The 24,981-nt window shown below is 37.2% G+C and overlaps 1 protein-coding gene across 1 annotated transcript in view; it reads left to right on the forward strand.

Moving 5' to 3' along the window:
* The window catches only part of NECAB1 (N-terminal EF-hand calcium binding protein 1), a 280,254-nt gene that overhangs the window by 146,471 nt on the left and 108,802 nt on the right, over positions 1-24,981 (forward strand). The window contains exon 5 of the mRNA XM_081258474.1: positions 594-691. Coding sequence (XP_081114600.1) covers positions 594-691 — 98 coding nt within the window. The remainder of the gene's footprint in view (positions 1-593; positions 692-24,981) is intronic.

A 24,981-nucleotide genomic window follows, 5' to 3' on the forward strand; every position in this document is an offset into this window, starting at 1 on the left:
TGCTGTGCTCTTCTCCGTGGCTCCAAAGCTTCTCCCCCACCACCCCTAACTCTGCCCATGAAGGGGCTTCCTAGTGTGTGGAAACTTTTCCTCCTTCACAGCTCCCTCCCAGAGGTGTAGGTCCCATCCCTATTCTTTTGTCTCTATTTTCTCTTTTTTCTTTTGCCCTACCCAGGTACATGGGTAGTTTCTTGTGTTTTGGGAAGTCTGAAGTCTTCTGCCGGTGTTCAGTAGGTGTTCTGTAGGAGTTGTTCCACATGTAGATGTATTTTTGATGTATTTGTGCGGAGGAAGGTGGTCTCCATGTCTTACTTCTCTGTCATCTTGAAGGTCTCTCGGAACAACTTTTTATTGAATCAGTTGTGTATGTAAATCCAGCTGCATTTTTTCCCTATTTTTGTAAGATAAAAAGAATAATGGTAACCCTCCAGGTTTTTTTTTTCTTTTTTAATGAAAGTATATTGACTCTTTAGTTAGTCTCATTTGAAAATTTGTCAGTTTTATTCATTTATTGTGTAAATCTTCATCTGATATTTTGTTTTATCATTACCTAAAGGCAAACATGTATTTATTTCAATATCTTTACTTTTCAGAATATTTTTCTCAGCATTTGGGCGAGTATGAGAATGTACTAACAGCACTTGAAGATTTAAATCTTTCCATCCTGAAGGCAATGGGAAAAACAAAAAGAGTAAGGAAATTTGATTATTGTCTATAAAATCTCTTCAAAATTATCTTTCTCTTGAAAATCATAACTAGTTCCTAATGTATCATAGAAGTATAGATTTGTTTTTATCACTGATAAGTTATTTTTTGATATAAATGAGCTATTTTATTCATTCACAATGCAATTACAAAAAACTTACCAGATGCCAGATACTGTGCTTCATGCTAAGGATACAAAGAACTGTTCAAATGGCTCTTATTCTGATGGGGAGATAAGTGTGTAAATAAGTGATTACAACATAGCACAACAGAATTACAAGATAGAATACCTTATTCATGCTGGAGGAGATGACATCTGAGCAATTTGAATAAAAAAATAGTTATAACTAGGTCAAGGAGAACCAGATACAAGTAACACCAGGTACAAATGCCCTCTGTCAGGAGGGACACAGGGCATTCTAGGAATTGAAGATGGCCAATAAGGCTAAAATAGAGAAAATCCAAGAGTGGCAATGTGTGAGGTAAAACTGGTGTTGTAGGGAGGGGTCGCATTTTTCACAATGTTGCTGGTAAACCTAAAGATTTAGACTTGTATCCTTAATGCAAATAAATTAGCCATTTTAAAAAGAGGTATGAAAACTCATGTAATCTTTTGAAAAGACTGTGTAAGAATTAGCTTGGGATTAGGGTGGAGATTGTGGAAGAATAGAATTAAGAAGATGAGTAGGAGGCTAGCTCACTAATCCAGATGAGAAGTGTTGGTAGTTTGGCAGTACTGGCAGAACAAATGGAGAAACATAAGTGAATTGTATATATATTTGAGATCCCGTCAATAGAATTTGGAGAAGGATTGAATATGCAGACTGGGAGGGAAGGAATTCTCAAGAATAAATCTTAGTTTTCAGCTTGTGCTCCTGGACAGTGGCACTATCTAGACAGAGAATGCTAAAAGAGGACCAAGTTTAATGAGATAAGATCATAAGTTATTTTTTAGACATATTGGATCTAAACTACATTTGACACATCTAAGGAAAGTCAAATAAGCCATTGGATACATAGCTCTAGACCTGAGAAATGAAGTCTAGACTGGAGATATACAATATGTGAACTGTTTGTGGTTAGGCAAAGAACTTGAGTGATATGTCATCTGAAGAGAGACTATAAAGTAAAAAGAGGAGGGAACCTAACACTGAGCTTTAAGGAACTTCAGCTTTAATGGTGAGTAGAGGGGAAAGAGCTAGCAAGAGTGTCTGAGATGGAATGGGAAGAAAGGTAGGAGGAAAGACAGGAGAGTATAGTGTCCAGAGTTGAAGAAGAGAGTTTCATAAAGTAGGAGGTGGACAATAGTGTTGACTTCTATGAAGAGGTCAAGAGAGATGAGAATTAAGATTTCCACTATCAGTAATTCAAAAAAGACATTTTAACATATAGAGTGCATAACAAGAAATTTAAAAAATTAAAGAATATACAGAATTTCTGGATAAAGACACCACAGATTAACACATACAAGTAGTTCAGCTTGCTCTTGAAGCTCCATGAAAAAGACTGAAATTAGATTTTTAATGGGGAAATTTATAGCAGCAAAATTTGGAAACTGAAAAGCAAATGGGCAACCAATAGTTGATAGAAGACCTGAGATATTTGACTGCTTGACCTGGACTGAGCAAAAGGAGAAAACCACCAACTTGAGTTGTAGAAAGGCTCAGGAATTGGTGTCACTAGTAGCCACTGGGAAACAAGGGGAATAGTAGGGCTAAAACAAGGTGACCTATTCGAAATTTGAGTAGGAAGCAGTTAGATTCTCCCGATCCCCTGTTCTTCTCTACCCAGATAAGCAACTGCGTCTTTATCAATCCAGGTAGAAAACATACTCTTGTTCTCTGAAAAGGTAAAAGAGAGCCCTGAGGTGGTGTCAGTGATAGCTGAGGGATTAAATAAAAGTTTATATAGTGCATGAAAAGACATCCAGCTCTTTTCCATAACTTAACTCCAAGTGTGGCAACCAGACATATATCCTCCTGACAGAAAGAAGAGGTTGTCTCTGAGAAGTCTAACCAATACAAGAGAAAAGTCCTACGAATCCTCCAGTAATGGAGCTTGGCCTGATCTCTCCTTCCATTGTATAATCAGCTTGTTTTTATCCCTTCCCTAAATATGCAGTCAGCCAAGTGTCATCAAACTTCTTACAGGAAAGAAAGAGTCCAAAACAAACTGAAAAAGAAGGAGGGAGGGAGGGACTAAGACAGCATTCTATGCAGGAAGATGAAAACTTCAAGGTAATGTCCTCAGCCTCTTTCAAGAGATAAGAGAAGATATAGCATCCATGAAGCAAGAATAGTATGACAAACAGTGGGAAACCAGAAAATAAGAAAGTGCTTTTGGAAATTTAAACAAGAGAGCAGAAATAAAGACAACAGAATTTTGGAAAATAAAGTTTAAAAAGTCTGCCAAAAAGTAAAGCAAAATAGTAGATGAAAAAATGGAATATCAGTCTAGGATCTCCTATATCCAAACAACAAATCTCAGAAAAAGAAAACAGGAAAATGAAATCTAAATACATTTTATCTTGACCTCTTCAGGAACATTTGGAAACTGTATAAAATTTTATCCCTTGGGACCTTATCTCCAGAAATGGTAATTTTTAAAACCTCTGCTTGATATGGCTGGCTTCTCTTTGTTTAGATCTTATCTTAAATACAATGTTCTCATAAAGGTCTTCTCTGACCATCTTATCTAAGAGAGGCTGTCTTTTTAGAGTAACTCATTTCCTTGCTGGCAATTATTAGCATGAGTAACTATATATATTTTTTGTTTATTTGCTGTCTATAAGGAGGGAGAAAGGCAGTGTCTTTTTTGAATACCCAGAGTCTAGCAATTGAAATGAACCTGCAATTAAAATGAACTCAATAAAAATGTATTGATTGGCTAAATAATTGATGAAGTAGATATTCATACAGCTCCAAAGGCTAAATAATTTTGCTCTTAAAAGAAAAATAGTTCCTAAGTTCATTTAGGAAGCTTTCAAATTTCTACTTAATCAAGGATAAGCTCCTTGATTTAAAAAAAAAAGAAAGAAAATCAGAAATAGTCAAAAATAAAATTAGAAAGGTTACTTGCATGATATCTCAAAATGAGTGAAACACAGGAGTTTTGACATTTTTCAAGCCACTGTTAAACTGACATTTTCTCCATACTGTCTAGCACAAAGAACCCTTCTGACTGAGACTCTTTTGAGAGTCCTTATATAGTTTTACCCAGATGAAAAGTCCTGTCTCAGTAGGAAGGGCTGACTGTTCTAAGTTTTTAAGAAAAATAAAATGCAAGACATTTGTGGTCTATCTTCACTGGCAATACATTTGCCTGCTGCGTGAGAGAATGGACAAAATGGGTTCCATCTGCTTAACTTAAATTCCAGGAGGTAATTCAGGACAGATATAATCTGTTAACATTATTTTCCCTTCTTCCTCCTCCTCCTTTAACCCCAGCCCTTCAATACATCCTTAAAGAGTTACCTGGATTATTTTACTTTGCTTATCTTTTTAGAACAAGCACCACAGGTCAAGTTTCAAATGGTCTTGAAAGCCTTGAATGTAGCTAAAACCAGAACTTCCTGAATTTGAATTACACACACACACACACACACACGCAAATTGGATTTGTCAATTTGTTTTTCTTCTTTCTATAGTGGGGTGATAAGTAACTTATACCATCAGTATGTGATGTGCTTGTAATCTCAAAGCACATGTAGAATTCTGATGCTTAAGCTAAAATTTAAATGGGATATCCTTAAGGCTTATTAGTAAGGCTTAAAAGGAGATTATAATAATCTAAAATGAAGAATGGTGTTCTTAACATAATTATTTAGGGTGTGATGGTCACATTGCTGAGTGAAGCTACATCTATATATAAAGTGCATATTTATACTATTTAGTTTTCTCCTAAAAGCTATTTTTCAAATAAGCACATCCTCCAATACATCGTCAATGATTTTAAGAAAAAATAGACTTGAGTCCTAGCATTGCTGAGCATCTGTCTCTCCCTTGCTTCTTAAATCTGCCTTTGGGATCCAAGTTGTTTGTCTCCCTGACATCTGTAGATGTCTTCATTTCAAACTTTCTATCTCTACTCTATCCTTATTTCCTTACATTTAGCATCTGGGCCTCCCAGGGCTCCATAATTCTTTCACTAGTTAAAAATTATAATCATTTCATTTATGAGAAGTCTTATTATAAAGAAGAAATAGCAACAGGTCTCAGAATTCCTATCTGGGGAAAACATCATTAATTACTATTTTTATATTGGATTTATCATTATAAATTTCCCTTATTCCAGGCAGAGTATAGGTGCTGAAATACTACCGTGTATGGAATAGTGAAACCCTCTTAAGCTCATGGAAGAAACACCCTCTTAGGCTTATAGAAGTCAGGCACTTTCATTCTTCACTATAGTTTCATTACAATCCTTTCAAGTATTCATTAAAAATAAAATGAAAAATATATTCTTAGACTTCAGAGCAAGCATAGGAAAACATTTTCCAAAAAGCTTATTTGACATCCCATTTGCTCTTTAAGATGATCTTTAGTGTAATGTGTTTAGGGAATGGGAGACAGAGATTCAGGGCATGGAAAATAGGAGAGAAATATCTTGAGGTTGCAAATTTGGCTCTATAGCAGAGAAACCCTCTGTCAGGCCTAAGCCTTAGAATTTCTTTCAAACTTGGCCAGACTTTTGCCCAGCCTCGCAAAGGGGAATCCCAGGTCCTTGGAAAGTCTGCTTCATTAAGTCATGGAGGACAGCGTCCGCTAGGAGACCCAGGTCTCCTGAAGGATTCTGAAGTACTTGCTGACTTATAGAGTGAGAATCCTGGGCAGAGGAACTTGCCATCTCTGTCTGGGGAAGGAGGGGGCAGAACTGAGATCACCTGACCCAGTTCATGTGAGTATGACTTTGGGGGTAATTTAAAGGTGAGATTATGGGTAGGGTACAGACCATGGGGTGGGTATTAGTTCAGGCAAAGAACATCAACAAGGTGGTAGTTAAGAAGGTAAGGGACAGAAGCTCACAGTGAAGTCAAAGCAGGCTCAGAACTTGGATTGGCACCCACTTGGCAACCGTATCATTAGTTTTTTCTATTGCCACAGCCCTGTCAAACTACCTGACCACTGACTTACTTCCCTGAGCCAAGTTACCAAAGTCCAATGTGTCTTCTTTCCTGTTAGTTTAAGGCTAGAGTAGCTTTGACCAAAAAGGGAATGAGAATTAACAATAAGTGCCAGCTAACATTTATATAGTGCCTTAGAGTTTTCAACATCCTTTAATACACATTATTTCATTTATTTTTTGTAACATCCTAGTGAGAAACGTTAGGCAAATGAAAATATACTTATTTCAAAAAAGTGGAAACTGAGTCACAAAGTGCTTAGTTGCTTTATTAATATCATAAATTTAGTGAGACTTAAGCCAAGTGATTTTTGTTTGAAATTTTTTGAGGTTTATGTGGCTTCATATTGAACGTATTACAAACATGTAATTCTAAGCTGTATCATGGCACAAAAAATTTCTGTTGTTAGATAAATTTGCTCTTTGAAACAATTAAACTCTTCAGAATTTGGCTGTGGATGAGCAAAGGCTGGAGACTTCCAGCTTCTCTGATAAAGTTACTTTCAATTTTGAAAGTGAACGAATAGGTGCCCAGAGCCTAGGGTAATATAAGAAGAAAGTATGTAAGAAATTATAGTCAGAAGTAGATGATAATTAAATGCTAAAATAATTAAATGCTAAAATCAAAAGATGAATGGTACATATGCAACATTCTAGACAAGGAAGTTCATACATTTTAAAATACATAGTCTAATGTTATCAGAGAAATAGATGGAGCTTTAATTGGAAAACAAGGGAAGTTACATGCCATATTTAGCTTTTTACTTGGAGAATAAATATATCCAAAAGAAAAGCTAATATACCCGAGACCAATAAGCAAAAATATTGGTGGCCCTCTGAGCTCTGGGTAGATTTATAAAGGACCCAATAGCATCCAAGTAGAAGTCCAACTGATTTTTTTCCAAATAACCACCTAACTATTTCAACGCTTTTCATTCTTTATCTACTCACTTAAAATACCACATTTACCATTTGCTATATACATATTTATACTTGAGTCTGTGTCCAAGCTAAATGTCCTGTTCCACTGATAAAACTCTATATTCTAGTTTTATTAACACATTGAATTCTTGCTCGAATACTTGGGGATATTTGAAAATGAGAAAGTGCAAGTCTACCCTGGTTGCTCTTCTTTACCAAACAACTGTCTTTTTTTGGTTTGTTTTGCCATTATATAAGTTTTATATTGTTTTTTTCCAATTCTAAGGAAAAATTCCATGGGAATTTTTATTGGATTTGCATTCCTTTTGTAAAGTGATTTTGAGAGATTGTCATCTTATGCCTTCCTGCGCAGGTACATACATATTTCTTCATTTATCCAAGCTTCCTTTTAGGTCTCATTAAATGTTTTGATACTTCATATAGTTTCAAAACATGTCTTGTTCAATCAACTTATAGATATTCTATATTTTTGTCGCTTCTATAAATGGTCTGCCTCTCCATATTCCTACCTTTATATTGGTGGTATATTGGAAAATGATTGATTTTTTGTATATAAGTTTGGTAACTAGGTTAGCTACTATCTTGAGTAGCTGCTCCATCTGTGACAGTCTATTTATCTTCATTAACTGATATTACAGGTTTGAACACTGAGATCCATTGTCATTTAGTGAAAGGACTAACCTGTCTCATCTGTCTTCCAGAGAAATCTAACCAGTCGCTACATTGTCTTGAGCTTTCTGGCTCACTGTATACCATTTTTCTAATCTGAACTTTAAAGCTTCACTTTATGCCTATTTTTATCATGTAAAGTTTCAAAATCTTCTTCAGTGTCACAAGGCCATAATAAGTGTGACTCTACATTTAAAATCTTATATCTTAGTGGAACAAGTTAATTTCCCAGATTATCAAATAAAGCTTTAAAATGGTTTCACAAAATACTACAAATACAAACTTGTAGAAAACATAAATAGATTCTTTATATTTTTATTGGAAGAGGAAAAACAAATAATAAAACAGTGAACAAATAACATATTTAATAAACTGCTAATGCATTAATATAGGCTATGAATAAACTTGATGTTCAAGAACAATAGTCAAATAAAACTTCAGTGGGTGGAGGTGAGACTTAAGCAAGAAAGTGAGAATGGGCAGGACTTTAATAGAGAAAGAAGCTAGAAGAGCCTGCATGTCTTTGACCTTTTAAGTAGGCAGTTTGGGAGCCTGGTTTTGCCAAAGGCCTTCATTCATGTCCACAAGAGGCTATGGATTATCAGTGGATAGGTTCTAGTTATCTTGACTGCAATTTGTTACCTTTAACCTTATTTACTGTTTCCTGAATGAGTATGTAAACAGCAAGCAGTGATCTTGCATATAATCTTGAGTTGAGAGGGCTTGAAAAAAACAACTCAACAAATTCCTAGAACTGTGACAGTTAGAGGCTCCAGGTAAATCTCTGGTGTAACCCAATGCCATAGGGATCCTTATATAATAATCCCTTTTTTTCATGATCGTTTTTTATTTTTACACAATCCTACCAATCCTTTCAACTCTACTCCCTTTCTTTCACCAAACTAGAAAAAAGATATGGTGAGAAATTATTGTATTTTCTGTCATGTACTTCTTATAGTTTTGGAGTTGTTTATTTCCTTCATGGGAATCTTTTTTTTTTTTTTTTTTGCTTTATAACAAATTTAATCAGTTATACATATACATATGTTTCCATATCCCCTCCCTTTTGCGTCTCCCTCCCACCCTCCCTATCCCACCCCTCCAGGCGGTCACAAAGCACTGAGCTGATCTCCCTGTGCTATGCAGCTGCTTCCCACTAGCTATCTACCTTACGTTTGGTAGTGTATATATGTCCATGCCGCTCTTTCACTTTGTCACAGCTTACCCTTCCCCCCCCCATATCCTCAAGTCCATTCTCTAGTAGGTCTGTGTCTTTATTCCTGTCTTACCCCTATGTTCTTCATGACATTTTCTTTTCTTAAATTCCATATATATGTGTTAGCATACAGTATTTGTCTTTCTCTTTCTGACTTACTTCACTCTGTATGACAGACTCTAGGTCTATCCACCTCATTACAAATAGCTCAATTTCATTTCTTTTTATGGCTGAGTAATATTCCATTGTATATATGTGCCACATCTTCTTTATCCATTCATCCGATGATGGACACTTAGGTTGTTTCCATCTCCGGGCTATTGTAAATAGGGCTGCTATGAACATTTTGGTACATGTCTCTTTTTGAATTATGGTTTTCTCAGGGTATATGCCCAGTAGTGGGATTGCTGGGTCATATGGTAGTTCTATTTGTAGTTTTTTAAGGAACCTCCATACCGTTCTCCATAGCGGCTGTACCAATTCACATTCCCACCAGCAGTGCAAGAGGGTTCCCTTTTTTCCACACCCTCTCCAGCATTTATTGTTTCTAGATTTTTTGATGATGGCCATTCTGACTGGTGTGAGATGATATCTCATTGTAGTTTTGATTTGCATTTCTCTAATGAGTAAAGATGTTGAGCATCCTTTCATGTGTTTGTTGGCAGTCTGTATATCTTCTGTGGAGAAATGTCTATTTAGGTCTTCTGCCCATTTTTGGATTGGGTTGTTTGTTTTTTTGTTATTGAGCTGCATGAGCTGCTTATAAATTTTGGAGATTAATCCTTTGTCAGTTGCTTCATTTGCAAATATTTTCTCCCATTCTGAGGGTTGTCTTTTGGTCTTGTTTATGGTTTCCTTGGCTGTGCAAAAGCTTTGAAGTTTCATTAGGTCCCATGTGTTTACTTTTGTCTTTATTTACATTTCTCTAGGAGGTGGGTCAAAAAGGATCTTGCTGTGATTTATGTCATAGAGTGTTCTGCCTATGTTTTCCTCTAAGAGTTTGATAGTGTCTGGCCTTACATTTAGGTCTTTAATCCATTTTGAGCTTATTTTTGTGTATGGTGTTAGGGAGTGATCTAATCTCATACTTTTACATGTCCCTATCCAGTTTTCCCAGCACCACTTATTGAAGAGACTGTCCTTTCTCCACTGTACATTCCTGCCTCCTTTATCAAAGATAAGGTGACCATATGTCCGTGGGTTTATCTCTGGGCTTTCTATCCTGTTCCATTGATCTATCTTTCTGTTTTTGTGCCAGTACCATACTGTCTTGATTACTGTAGCTTTGTAGTATAGTCTGAAGTCAGGGAGCCTGATGCCTCCAGCTCCATTTTTCGTTCTCAAGATTGCTTTGGCTATTCGGGGTCTTTTGTGTTTCAATACAAATTGCGAAATTTTTCCTCTAGTTCTGTGAAAAATGCCAGGGGTAGTTTGATAGGGATTGCAATGAATCTGTAGATTGCTTTGGGTAGTAGAGTCATTTTCACAATGTGGATTCATCCAATCCAAGAACATGGTACATCTCTCCATCTATTTGTATCATCTTTAATTTCTTTCATCAGTGTCTTATAATTTTCTGCATACAGGTCTTTTGTCTCCTTAGGTAAGTTTATTCCTAGATATTTTATTCTTTTAGTTGCAATGGTAAATGGGAGTGTTTCCTTGATTTCACTTTCAGATTTTTCATCATTAGTATATAGGAATGCCAGAGATTTCTGTGCATTAATTTTGTATCCTGCAACTTTACCAAATTCATTGATTAACTCTAGTAGTTTTCTGGTAGCATCTTTAGGATTCTCTATGTATAGTATCATGTCATCTGCAAACAGTGACAGCTTTACTTCTTCTTTTCCAATTTGGATTCCTTTTATTTCCTTTTCTTCTCTGATTGCTGTGGCTAAAACTTCCAAAACTATGTTGAATAAGAGTGGTGAGAGTGGGCAACCTTGACTTGTTCCTGATCTTAGTGGAAATGGTTTCAGTTTTTCACCATTGAGGACGATGCTGGCTGTGGCTTTGTCATATATGGCCTTTATTATGTTGAGGAAAGATCCCTCTATGCCTACTTTCTGTAGGGTTTTTATCATAAATGGGTGTTGAATTTTGTCGAAAGCTTTCTCTGCATCTATTGAGATGATCATATGGTTTTTCTCCTTCAATTTGTTAATATGGTGTATCACGTTGATTGATTTGCGTATATTGAAGAATCCTTGCATTCCTGGAATAAACCCCACTTGATCATGGTGTATGATCCTTTTAATGTGCAGTTGGATTCTGTTTGCTAGTATTTTGTGGAGGATTTTTGCATCTATGTTCATCAGTGATATTGGCCTGTAGTTTTCTTTCTTTGTGACATCCTTGTCTGGTTTTGGTATCAAGGTGGTGGTGGCCTCGTAGAATGAGTTTGGGAGTGTTCCTCCCTCTGCTATATTTTGGAAGAGTTTCAGAAGGATAGGTGTTAGCTCTTCTCTAAATGTTTGATAGAATTCGCCTGTGAAGCCATCTGGTCCTGGGCTTTTGTTTGTTGGAAGATTTTTTATCACAGTTTCAATGTCAGTGCTTGTGATTGGTCTGTTTATATTTTCTATTTCTTCCTGATTCAGTCTTGGCAGGTTGTGCATTTCTAAGAATTTGTCCATTTCTTCCAGGTTGTCCATTTTATTGGCATAGAGTTGCTTATAGTAATCTCTCATGATCTTTTGTATTTCTGCAGTGTCAGTTGTTACTTCTCCTTTTTCATTTCTAATTCTATTGATTTGGGTCTTCTCCCTTTTTTTCTTGATGAGTCTGGCTAATGGTTTATCAATTTTGTTCACCTTCTCAAAGAACCAGCTTTTAGTTTTTTGATCTTTGCTATCATTTCCTTCATTTCTTTTTCATTTATTTCTGATCTGATTTTTATGATTTCTTTCCTTCTGCTAACTTTGGGATGTTTTTGTTCTTCTTTCTCTAATTGCTTTAGGTGCAAGGTTAGGTTGTTTATTCGAGATGTTTCCTGTTTCTTAAGGTGGGATTGTATTGCTATAAACTTCCCTCTTAGAACTGCTTTTGCTGCATCCCATAGGTTTTGGGTCGTCGTGTCTCCATTGTCATTTGTTTCTAGGTATTTTTTAATTTCTCCTTTGATTTCTTCAGTGATCACTTCGTTATTCAGTAGTGTATTGTTTTGCCTCTTATGTGTTTGTATTTTTTACAGCTCTTTTCCTGTAATTGATGTCTAGTCTCATAGCATTGTGGTCGGAAAAGATACTTGATACAATTTCAATTTTCTTAAATTTACCAAGGCTTGATTTGTGACCCAAGATATGATCTATCCTGGAGAATGTTCCATGAGCACTTGAGAAAAATGTGTATTCTGTTGTCTTTGGATGGAATGTCCTATAAATATCAATTAAGTCCATCTTGTTTAATGTATCATTTAAAACTTGTGTTTCCTTATTTATTTTCATTTTGGATGATCTGTCCATTGGTGAAAGTGGGGTGTTAAAGTCCCCTACTATGAGTGTGTTACTGTCGATTTCTCCTTTTATGGCTTTTAGTATTTGCCTTATGTACTGAGGTGCTCCTATGTTTGGTGCATAAATATTTACAATTGTTATATCTTCTTCTTGGATCGATCCCTTGATCATTAGGTAGTGTCCTTCTTTGTCTCTTCTAGTAGTCTTTATTTTAAAGTCTATTTTGTCTGATATGAGAATTGCTACTCCAGCTTTCTTTTGGTTTCCATTTGCATGGAATATCTTTTTCCATCCCCTTACTTTCAGTCCGTATGTGTCTCTAGGTCTGAAGTGGGTCTCTTGTAGACAGCATATATATGGGTCTTGTTTTTGTATCCATTCAGGCAATCTGTATCTTTTGGTGGGAGCATTTAGTCCATTTACATTTAAGGTAATTATCGATATGTATGTTCCTATTCCCATTTCCTTAATTGTTTTGGGTTCGTTATTGTAGGTCTTTTCCTTCTGTTGTGTTTCTTGCCTAGAGAAGTTCCTTTAGCATTTGTTGTAAAGCTGGTTTGGTGGTGCTGAACTCTCTCAGCTTTTGCTTGTCTGTGAAGGTTTTAATTTCTCCATCAAATCTGAATGAGATCCTTGCTGGGTAGAGTAATCTTGGTTGCAGGTTTTTGTCCTTCATCACTTTAATTATGTCCTGCCACTCCCTTCTGGCTTGTAGAGTTTCTGCTGACAGATCAGCTGTTATCCTGATGGGGATTCCCTTGTGTGTTATTTGTTGTTTTTGCCTTGCTGCTTTTAATATGATTTCTTTGTGTTTAATTTTTGACAGTTTGATTAATATGTGTCTTGGCGTATTTCTCCTTGGATTTATTCTGTATGGGACTCTCTGTGCCTCCTGGACTTGATTAACTATTTCCTTTCCCATATTAGGGAAGTTTTCAACTATAATCTCTTCAAATATTTTCTCAGTCCCTTTCTTTTTCTCTTCTTCTTCTGGAACCCCTATAATTCGAATGTTGGTGCATTTAAGGTTGTCCCAGAGGTCTCTGAGACTGTCCTCTGTTCTTTTCATTCTTTTTTCTTTATTTTGCTCTGCAGCAGTTATTTCCACTATTTTATCTTCCACCTCACTTATCCGTTCTTCTGCCTCAGTTATTCTGCTATTGATCCCATCTTGAGTATTTTTTATTTCATGAATTGTGTTTTTAATCAATGCTTGATTCATCTTTAGTTCTTCTAGGTCCTTGTTAACTGTTTCTTGCATTTTGTCTATTCTATTTCCAAGATTTTGGATCTGGGAAATAGAATCTTGGATCATCTTTACCATCATTATTCTGAATTCTTTTTCAGGTAGACTGCCTATTACCTCCTCATTTGTTAGATCTGGTGGGTTTTTATCTTGCTCCTTCTCCTGCTGTGTGTTTTTCTGTCTTCTCATTTTGCTTATCTTACTGTGTTTGGGGTCTGCTTTTTGCAGGCTGCAGGTTCATAGTTCCCGTTGTTTTTGGTGTCTGTCCCCAGTGGCTAAGGTTGGTTTAGTGGGTTGTGTAGGCTTCTTGGTGGAGGGGACTAGTGCCTGTGTTCTGGTGGATGAGGCTGGATCTTGTCTTTCTGGTGGGCAGGTCCACGTCTGGTGGTGTGTTTTGGGGTGTCTGCGGACTTTTTATGACTTTAGGCCACCTCTCTGCTAATGGGTGGCGTTGTGTTCCTGTCTTGCTAGTTGTTTGGCATAGGGTGTCCAGCACTGTAGCTTGCTGGTCGTTGAGTGAAGCTGGGTGCTGGTGTTGAGATGGAGATCTCTGGAAGATTTTTGCCGTTTGATATTATGTGGAGCTGGGAGGTCTCTTGTGGACCAGTGTCCTGAAGTTGGCTCTCCCACCTCAGAGGCACAGCACTGACTCCGGGCTCCTCAATTTGGGATGATGTGTTGTCTATTCATGTATTCCACAGATGCAGGGTACATCAAGTTGATTGTGGAGCTTTAATCCGCTACTTCTGAGGCTGCTGGGAAAGGTTTCCCTTTCTCTTCTTTGTTCTCACAGCTCCTGGGTCTCAGCTTTGGATTTGGCCCTGCCTCTGCACGTAGGTCGCCGGAGGGCGTCTGTTCTTCGCTCAGACAGGACAGGGTTAAAGGAGCAGCCTCTTTGGGGACTCTGGCTCACTCAGGCTGGGCGGGAGGGAGGGGCACGGAGTGCGGGGTGAGCCTGCAGCGGCAGAGGTCGGCGTGACGTTGCACCAGCCCGAGGCGTGCCGTGCGTTCTCCCAGGGAAGCCGCCCCTGGATCCCGGGACCCCGGCAGTGGCGGGCTGCACAGGCTCCCGGAAGGGCGGTGTGGACAGTGACCTGCGCTCGCACACAGGCTTCTTGGCGGCGACAGCAGCAGCCCCAGCGTCCCACGCCCGTCACTGGGCTTCGCGCTTTCAGTCGCGACTCGCGCCCGTCTGTGGAGCCCCTTTAAGCAGCGCTCTTAATCCCCTCTCCTCGCGCACCAGGCAACCAAGAGGGAAGAAAAAGTCTCTTGCCTCTTCGACAGCTCCAGAGTTTTCCCGGACTCCCTGCCGGCTAGCTGTGGCACATTAGCCCCCTTCAGGCTGAGTTCTCGCCGCCAGCCCCAGTCCTTTCCCTGCGCTCTGACCGAAGCCCGAGCCTCAGCTTCCAGCGCTGTGCGCCCCGGCGGGCGAGCAGACAAGCCTCTCGGGCTGGTGAGTGCCGCTCGGCACCAATCCTCTGTGTGGGGATCTCTCTGCTTTGCCCTGCCCAGGTATGTGGGGTGTTTCTTGCCTTTTAGGAGGTCTGGGGTCTTCTGCCAGCCTTCAGTAGGTGTTCTGTAGGAGTTGTTCCACGTGTAGCTGTATTTCTGGTGTATCCGTGGGGAGGAAGGTGATCTCCGCGTCTTACTCTTCCGCCATCTTACCCGGAAGTCTCCATGGGAATGTTTTAAGTTTATCTTTATTAAATCGCTGACTGGAACACTTATGTTCTTAATAGAAGTTGGGAGTTAATTTTCTGCCTAACAAAGTAATGAGTACAAAGTATACTACTTTATTTAAACAGAAAAGGAGGTTTGCTTAAGGATATATCTCTGAACTACAGTTGCATTCATGAAGTAATAGCCTTATTTCTGAGGAACTGATCTTTGAAATGTTCAAAGATAGATAAGGTAAAGAGAAATTAATACAAACATTTTTAGGGGATACACAGCTCAGCATGTGATTCCTTCTGTCATGAGAGTAAAATTTGATATGACTCATTTCTTTTGCCTAAAGTGTAAAAGTGCAGAGGGAGAGATTAAAACTTGGTCTGTGTTGTATTTCTCAGATCCAACAGGCATCAGTTATTATCATGTTGAAGTTGTTCTTTCCCTTTCCTGTTTGTTATTGCATACAAAAAATGTTAAATATTATTTGAAGAATATTTACTTTTTCCAAAGTCCTTATTTGAATAGTATATTCAAAAACAAAATAAATATGTGGTACATTATACCTGTGATTCCTGTGTGGCTACAAGGTAATAAAGCTCATGGCCACATAGTGTTGTATGATGTCCCCTTTGGAATGATTTATTTAGTGATCTGAGAGTTGTGTACTAGCATATTCCTTGTAGCTCTAATGTCCCTATAGTGCTGTAGCATGGTCTGAGGTCTCTGGTGTGGTTCAAAAGTGACACACTCTTAGAGTTTCTTTGAACTTGGACAGTATTCAGTTTGAATTTCTGTTATAGATCATATTTACTTTTCAAGACATTCACTAGCCCTGTAAGTGGCGTGACTTCTGACAGTATGGGAAGGAGTTTGTTTTCATTAACTTTACACATATGTGTCTGAATACTAGCTGTGTGTTTTTACTCTGTGAGATTCAGGCAACCTTTTAGCTTTTCTTTTTAAACCAGAATAATAATAATAAAGCTAACATTTATTGAGCAATTACAACTTATCAAAGACTATGCCAACACTTTTAGTTTAATATCTTATTTAATTCTAATATTTTATTAGGTAGGTTCTGCTTTGTTCGTGTAGTGAATAATGAAACTGAGGAAAAAACTTTTAGGTCATACAGCTAAGATGTAGACAATAATCGCAAAACTGATGCCTTATGAATTTCTTCATAGCTTTCTTGGCTTGAATCTACCATGGTTTCTAGTCAATTTCTTGAAAAGATGCCAAAAAAACATGATTGGTTAGAGAGAAAAGAAAAAATATTTTAAGACTTGTTAGTTATAACAGTTATCTATTGCTGTGTAACAAAAATTTTCCCCAAATTACCAGTTATTTCATGCAGTTTTTGAGGGTCAGGAATTCAGGAGTTGCTTAACTGGGTGATTCTGACTCAGAGCTTATAGTCAAGATTTGAGTAGAGACTGCAGTCATCTTCAGGAGCTTGAAGAACTGCTTCTGAACATCTGTTGGCATATTCAGAGGGAATAGAGAGTCAGTCATGTAGCTTTAGCTCCTCATCATGTGAGCCTCTCCTTAATGCAGCTCATATGACATGGCAGCTGGCTTTCTCCAGAGCAAGACCCAAAAAGAGGAAAAGACAAAGACAGTCAGGCAAACAGACATACAGAGAGAGATTAAGATGAGAGAGAGACTATGATTATAATATAACCTTGGCAGTAACATCCTATCACTTTTACCACATTCTGTTCATTAGGAGCAAGTCATTAAATCTAGCCCTCCTCAAGGGGAGGAGAATTAAACTCCACTTATTCAAAGGAAAGATATCATAGAGTATGTGTACATATCGTTAAAACCACTGTAATAGTTAACTTTTAACTGTGTTTGTGTGTGTGTGTGTGTTGAGATGGAGTGGTGAAAGGGAATCTTTACCTGTTTTTTTCCTCTGTTAATATTTGCCTCCATTAAAAGAAACCAAATTGATTTTTTAAAACCGACATACGTGTCCATTCCTCATCTTAGTTGAGTATTAATAATGCTGAAAGATAGTGAGAATCAATTATGTTTTTAGAACTGTGCCTCAAGCCACATATACAAATGTATGTATGATGAAATAGGTATCAAAAGAGCCAAAACATGCATAAGAAGAGAGGAAATACATGTTTATGTGTTTGAATTAATATTAAAGATGACTAGTCTAAAATAAGCTTTTAAGGAACTACTTCATAAGTACCAGCTTTCAAAGAGTGTTTCAGTTTTTCTTTTAATAACTGAAAATCCATGACTTTTAGGAATGACTCCATTCAGTCACTCATTCAGCAGAAATGCTGTACTAGGAAGTTGAAAGGAATTTAAGTTTTACCACACAATGTCCTCAAGAGGCTTACCATAGAGTAGAATGGGTAATGCAGGACTGTCTGTAATGCAAAACTTTGACAGATTTGATAAGAATGGTTCAAACCACGTGGTAAGAATAGAAAATAGGAATGCATCTCTTTGTCCAGCTAATCTGGAAAGTTACCAAGGAGTGAATGGCATTTCAGCTGAACTTCAAAGAACAGAAATCTCTGTCTATGGGTAGAGATTGCTGGAGTAAGAGTGGGAATGGAATTCACTTTCAGGAAAACAAATAACATAAGCAAATGTGTGAGAAACAGTGTATTTTCATGGAAATACAGGGAATCATGCATGTTTGAAGCATAAGGCTATTTTGGTTGCTAGTGGGTTTTCAGGCTGAAAGCCAAACTGGTTGAAAATTTAGTTTAATTGTTAAGCAGAGGAGGGACATTGAAAATTTAACAGAGGGAATATTCAGTACAGTGGAGGTCAATTTAGAGAGCTCTTACTTCTCTTGTATATATTTATTTGGTTTCCCAGCTGTAACCTCTAAATTCAGGATAATATTTACTCCAGTCATAGTATTGATTTTTATTCTTTTAAAGAAAAGTTACTGTGTCCATTCTGCCATTTTGTGCATATTTTTGTGTATGTGAATTTAGGTGATTTTTATGAATTCTACAGCTTTTTCAACAAGAATTACATATCCACACAGAAAAAAATATAATGCAACTATTTTAAAAAATAACTATTTTTAAAAAGTGTTATTCTTGATCTGATTTTTTTTTTTTGGTTGTTAACAGTAAAATGAATTAAGACAAGGTTGCCAGCACTGTTTTTCTATTTGGATATATTTTTGTGTACTCCAAAAGTAGTGGATAAAGACCAAGAATTTTTGACTTATAACAGCAAACAGTTATGCAAAATGTTCAGAAAATATTTATATGAGGATTTTTCTTTCTTTTCTCAGGAATAACAAAATATGTAAGTGATCATTCTTTCTTCCTCACATGGTCATATCATTTTTCTATATTACTGTGAAAATCAGTATCTCAATTACATGAAATGTGGGTAGGTGAGGGAGTAACTCACAGGTATTATCTCTATTAAAGCAGAGAAGTGCATTCTGATTTGCCTTAAGATTCAGTCAAATATGGGTAATAATAACAATCTTATTGTAGTAAACATGTGTTAGCATCATGACTTCTATCTTAAGAAAAACATTATATCACTAAATATCACACCTATCAAATTTTCTTTGTAATATATACAATATTTAAAATGACATTATAACAATAAAAATATTTTTTAAATGAAAAAAATCACCCATATGACTAACACTCAAATAAAAGGGTTAATTTCAAATTTGTATCCCCTTCAGTTCTTTGTCACCTTCTACTCTTTCTTTTATCCCCTGTGGTAGAATCAGTCACCTAGTCCCAATGATTTAATCTCCTTAATATTGTTCACATCCTCCTCTTTCAACCCACTGTCTGGACCATGGTCGGCAGAGTTGCCATGATTCTAACTGGAATTATTTGCCACAGACACCAAATTCATTATTCTGCTCCCAATGTTGTCTTTAGGTCATGCTCCATCCTGCAGGATGAGAAATCTCTCTAAAAAATAAGACTTTCCTCATCTGCCTAAAACCTTGCAATGGCTCTCCACTGCTCTCAGGAAAAAGTCCAGACTCTTTGCCCAGGGCACACAAGACTTGGCCCTCTTGTCCATCTGGCAATGCTGCTCATCTTTCCAGTCCCACCTTTAGCCAGTCCTATGTGATTTCTGTCCCAACCATACTCAGCCATTTACTATCTTGAAGTATCCTATAGTGTTAGGGCTAGTTAAGCCACTCAGTAACATTTTTTGAAATATATTAGATCACAGGAAAGGCTGTGCTGCAGGTCACTGCTGATCTTGTATCAGGTGGAAGGGAAGAGGGGATCAGTGACTGCAATACAGTTCTTGTCAAGCTGGAGAGGCAAAGTGACTGTTCATTCCAAGGAACTAGGGAAAACGTGAGGAGGGAGCAGATTCACAAAATTTCCACCAAAAACTGTTTCTAAAATTTGGAGTGTTTAGCTGCCCAGGGCAGCAACATACTGTTTCTGAATTTACTAAAATGTGAAGTGAGAACTGCATATCTCTAGGCTGCCTGGGTTCCATTGGTGCCAGAGACATTCAGGGTTCCCTGGCAAGGGGCCAGAGGCATTTTGTAGCCAGCTGGAGAGGACTGAAAAAAGAAAAGGATTAGCACTTTTAATTTTAGTGCTCATACAGTTTGTATTTTATAAAGGATGCCTTTTTTTAAATTAATTCAACATCAAGTTTTCTCATGGTTGGATTTTTTTCCTTAGTCCATTATGCTGAACTTGCCTTTAACACAGTTTTGCCTATGACACATCTCCAGTTCATGATCTTCTGTTTTGACAGTTGAGAGCTATAACCAAGGTTATAATGTGGCAGAACAGAGTAGGTGCAGGTGAGTAATATTTTTAGAGTTTCTTAGAAACAGAAGCCCATTTTCATGCTGATAAAGAGCAAGGAGGAAAAAGAGACATACAGCATACATTGATAACATATTTAGTTATATGTTTCTTAACAGTTCTAAACACTTTTTTCCCACATAAATATTTTTAATAATGATGAAGCAAAATGAGCTTGTTTCTGGGAGAACTTCAGTCTGGTGAATGCCTAGAAGTGCATGTATATCCCTGAGTGACAGGCCAAACTGCTACTTATGGGTAGAGACACACATGAGTATGTGCAGGTACAAATATCTGTCAATAACAGAATTATCAAAATCCAACAGAAATTAATTCATAACAATATAGGAGAATAACTGAAAAGGAAGCACAACTCTTAGTCAGCCATCTCTTCATTTATGTGATCAAAACAGATCATCTGCAGTGATAGATTATATACTCCTACAACCCCCTTGGAAGTACAAATGATATAAATAGCTTCAGGAGCAGAATCCAATGCCTCTGAATCCTAGAGAGAAAACAGGAAAAGTAGCTTCAACGATAGGAAACACAGACTTCTTTTGAAAAGCAATAAGCAAACAAACAAACAAACAAAAAGGGTGTGGTGTGAGGGACAAAATGATGCTTTCTCAATCCAATTTAATAAGCACACTAGGAGCACCTACTACATTCAAGGTGTTACCAGGTCTTAAGCACCAAGAAGATTGTAATAGGAAACAAAAGTTACCCAAGAGTGATGGTAACAAGAATACTTTCATTAATAACTATTCTACTATCTTGATCATTGTGTTACCAGATTTTTTCGGCTGCTAGAAAAAGTGATTGTTGATCTAATAAAGAGAAACAGTAGGAAATTTTGTAATCCCCCTTTCCTGCACCACAAAGTATTAATGCAAAATAGTCAACTCTTAAGCCTCTTTGCAAAGATGAGACTACTGTGAGGATGGACCTGTGGCCATAGGAAAAGGGCAGTAACTGGAAGGAGCTGTTTTCTTCCTTTAATTCTTACTCTCACTCCCTTTTATATTTTCTCATGCATATCAGAGGCACAAGTAAAGCTCAATGAGCTGATTATTGGTAAAAGAATAATTCATCCAAGTTACTCATTTTAGACAAAGCATTATGTAGAGAGTCCAGATTTTATGTAGCCTAAGATAAATTTTGAAAATGAGTCTTATAGAATTAACAGGTAGAAAGCAGCAATAAATGTCCCCTACTTCAATTTCAAGCTAAATTCTTAGCAACTCTTTCTCTTCTGTTCCCACTATCTTCATGGAGATTGTTTGAGGAGGAGTTAGGATGCAAATTCACTACCACTCCTATTTGCATTCCAAAATCCATAAAGTTCTGAAAATTGAATGCTTTGGCTTTCTTTTTATTGTTGTTTGTTGTTGATGTTGTTTGATAAGCTTAGCACCTAAATTCACTTGGTAGCAAAGCCTAATTTAATATTCAGTATTGTGCTGCAAAAATATCAATAAAATATCAATATAGTCATTGGGTGCTGGGTGCTGCCCCAGACCCTGATACCATATGATACATGGTATATACTATTACCTTTCTAGATTCTGAAAATTTCCAAATTTTGAAACACATTTGGCCCTGATAGTTTCAATAAAAGATCGAGTTGAGATGGCTATATCATTGTATATGGTATGGTAATAGATGTCCTAATTAGTCTTTCAGACCACCAGATAGTATATTTCAGCAATGCTGAAATGCAATACTATCTTACATTAAAAACAAACTACCAATTCTTTGAGAAATTCATTGCATTTCAAGAGCAGCAGAACACATCATGAATAGGCAAATTGAAAACTGACCCCTGGGGTGATGGGGTAAGTATGGATGGATTTATTAACCTTTCAAAAATGACACCCTTATGAGACTGGACTAATTATGTTTGTGGCAGGTGTACTGGCATGTAATGAATTAAGAATGCTTTCACTTGTAGGCTTAATTTACTAAAAGGAATCAGGAGCTACCTTCTGAAAGTCACTGATGACAGATCACTTAGATGGCTTTGAGCATAACCAATTGGTCTAAAGAATAATTCCTTTTATATTGCTGTAAGATGAGGTTAATTATTGCTTCTTTACAAGCTTTTTACCCTCTGTAGTATTCTGGAGGAACTTTTCTACTTATAACCTGTATCTTCTTAGGAGGTAAAAAATGTGACCTCAAAATTGTGTCTTACATCTGGAAAGTCTCTTTAATCAAACTACAATTAAGAAAAGCCCATAATCACACACCTAACTATGGAGTTGCATTTTAAGCAGATGAAAAAGCTAACTGCTAAGCCTTGGAGTTCTCAATGAGAATAATTTCAGATAGAAAGGAAGTCAAGGTCTCACACCAAGGCCCTGTATACTCTCTCTTCCCCTCTTCCACCCACCACCACTCAGGGCCCCAAATCCGTAATTAAAAATATAGCCTTGTAGCACCACTTATAAATTGATACCAATAGTTCCTCATTCACTGAAATCAGACACTATATTAACCATTAGGGACCTGCAAAACCACAGAATCCTGAAAAATGAAAAAAATAATAATATTTGGGTCCACCATGGGTGAATATCCCCAGAAGGCCTAAAACGTCATTAGTAACTGCAGCTCCTAAGGAGTTCTTCTCAGCCATGCCAAGATGACTGAACCCAGATTACTGCTTGGACTAAGCTCCCTTCAGATCCCTGACTTCTTTTCTTGCCTGATTCTTTGCCTCTTTCATGACTCTTGATATCTCATACCCACCTGACCTTTTCATACAGAATCTAATGCAATTCTTTATAATAAGGATATCTGCTATTTATTGAGCATTTAATACATATTAGCTACTGAACACACATTATTTCAACTAATCTTTTAGTTCAACTGCATGAGATTCTCTTACAGCTAAGCACCTGGCAAATGGTAGGTACTCAATCTTGTTTCCTCACTGCTCTCTTCACCTCTTCTAATATTTCATGTATTTCATCCTGAGATTCCTTTATCTGACCCAACCAATATTTATGGAGTTCTGTGTCTGCTCAAATCCTCTGGCAAGCAGATGCCAAGATGGATCTAGGAGTGCAAGAAATTTGTTGGGAGAAATGTCTCTGAGGGGTAAAGGGGAGAGGAAGCAGGAATAGTGGGAAGAACCTTTGCACTGTGATGCTTATCTGACATCTGGAGAAAGACATGAAAGTTGAGCATGAAATGCCTCTAAGTCTAGTGGGGAGGACTGGACTAAGGCCAGTGGGGAGCCTCAGAGCAAAGCCTGCCCAAAAAGGAGTTTCACATCAGGCAGAAATGGCCCACCTCTTGAACCTTCACTATGTTCAATCATTAGTTAGGAATAGCCTGGAGAGAATGTGGCTTCAGCATTAACATTTCAGAGGATCCCTAAGGTATAGTAGCTGGAGGCTGTCAAATAAGTATGTTCTTTTGACAGGTTTTCTCTGGTAGCACCTCCATGGCTGCCATAGTACCTACTATATACCAGAATATGATTTCAGGATCATGGGAAAAAATTCACAAATCCTTTATAATTCACCTTTAACCATCCATTTCTCTTAAGTCTCAAAAGCAAATGTCCATGGGAAGGGAAAGACCTAATGTCTTTGTTATCTAATAACTTAGCAAAGGATAGTGGGAAGCTTGCTAAGAGTGAAAGAATGGGATCCAAAGCTTCTGAGCTGGAGAAAGGTGAGAAACTCTGAGACAGAGAGAGATGTGCAGGAAGAGATAGTGACTGCATCAAAAACAAAATGCCTAGGTCTATATATACTGATGCTCGTATATCATCCTTGGTGTATATAATACTAAATAGTACATTTGAGTTTTGTGTATATTTATTATACCCTGGTTTGATCCAGAAAGGTTTACAATGCTTTTTTTCTTTGCCATAGGAAATATGTAACTCAGGTAGGTCCTTATTTTTGATACAGTTTTATAATGAGGATGAACATTATAATTCGTAGAATGTTCTGGAAATATTCTGAGACCCAGGGTTGACAGTATGGGAGAAGGAAACCTAACATTCCTCCCTAGAGTCAGATACACTAGTAAGAATAATCAGTGTTGCTACACAAACACTGACTACCTGATGTGAAGCTTTAAAGACCACATTAGTATTTAACTGGGTACTGTAAAGGTATCCTCTCTAATTAAAAGGAATAAAACATTCTCTGTGCATTTCTCTGTGATTCTACTGTTTCCACATTTTCATTATTAGAATTATTTTCTTCATTTCATTAAGAAAATAAAAAGTTGTTCATCAGCAAAGCAGCTGACTTTAGTTCTTATTTACTGAAGTGGTAAGATTCAAGGATCATGTGAAATATCAAGATGCACACAGCAGAATGATTATAATTCTGTAAGCTCTGTATCTCCCTGCATTGACCTTTTTTGAGACCATAGAGCAAGAAGAGAAGGGTAGAGTGGGTACAAGATAATTGCTTCAGCTATGCAAAAAAGAGGAAAAATAGGTTCTTTTCTTTCCAACCAGCATTTGACGAACCAGTGAACACAGACTTAGCCTGTTCTGGGGTGGAAGCTGAGCCCAGTGCTCCCATTTCATAGATCTGAGGAACTAAACACATGAGAGTTAATGGACTTACCCAAAGTCACACTAAGTTCATGGCCAAGCCTGTCAACATGAAATCACATCCTCCATGAGGATCAAAAAATATTATTCAGAATTGGGTAGAAATACTCAAATCAGTTCCTTGCAGTCCAATCACTAAACTGTTAACATAGGACCACTTCTGAGCATAATGAAGATTATTAACCTTCCAACTACAGGACTCTACATTGATTGTCATGGCAAAGGAGCAAACTCTAAGCTTCCATTTAAAATGTATCTTTTTGTAGGAAACCATCAAGATTCTTATGAGTTTCATCTCTGTCTTATAGTCTTTTCATTTTCCATAGTACCCCAAGTCTGGAGTTCAAAATGCCTAATCGAAATCTGCTTTTCGTCGTTTACATAAAAAATAAATTAATTTTGCTCTATCAGTTTCTTGATTTTTTTCAGCAACATAAACATACTTTAATCATTCTAAGTATTTAAATGTTTTGATTTCAGTGATGAAGAATAGATTGATGGATAGTAAGGTTATAACTTTTTCATTTCTTCTAAAATCTAAATTTTACCTTCTAATATTAAGGTTTTTG

Source organism: Mesoplodon bidens (genome assembly GCF_964165515.1).
Source record: "Mesoplodon bidens genome assembly, chromosome: 16".
Lineage (NCBI taxonomy): Eukaryota > Metazoa > Chordata > Mammalia > Artiodactyla > Ziphiidae > Mesoplodon > Mesoplodon bidens.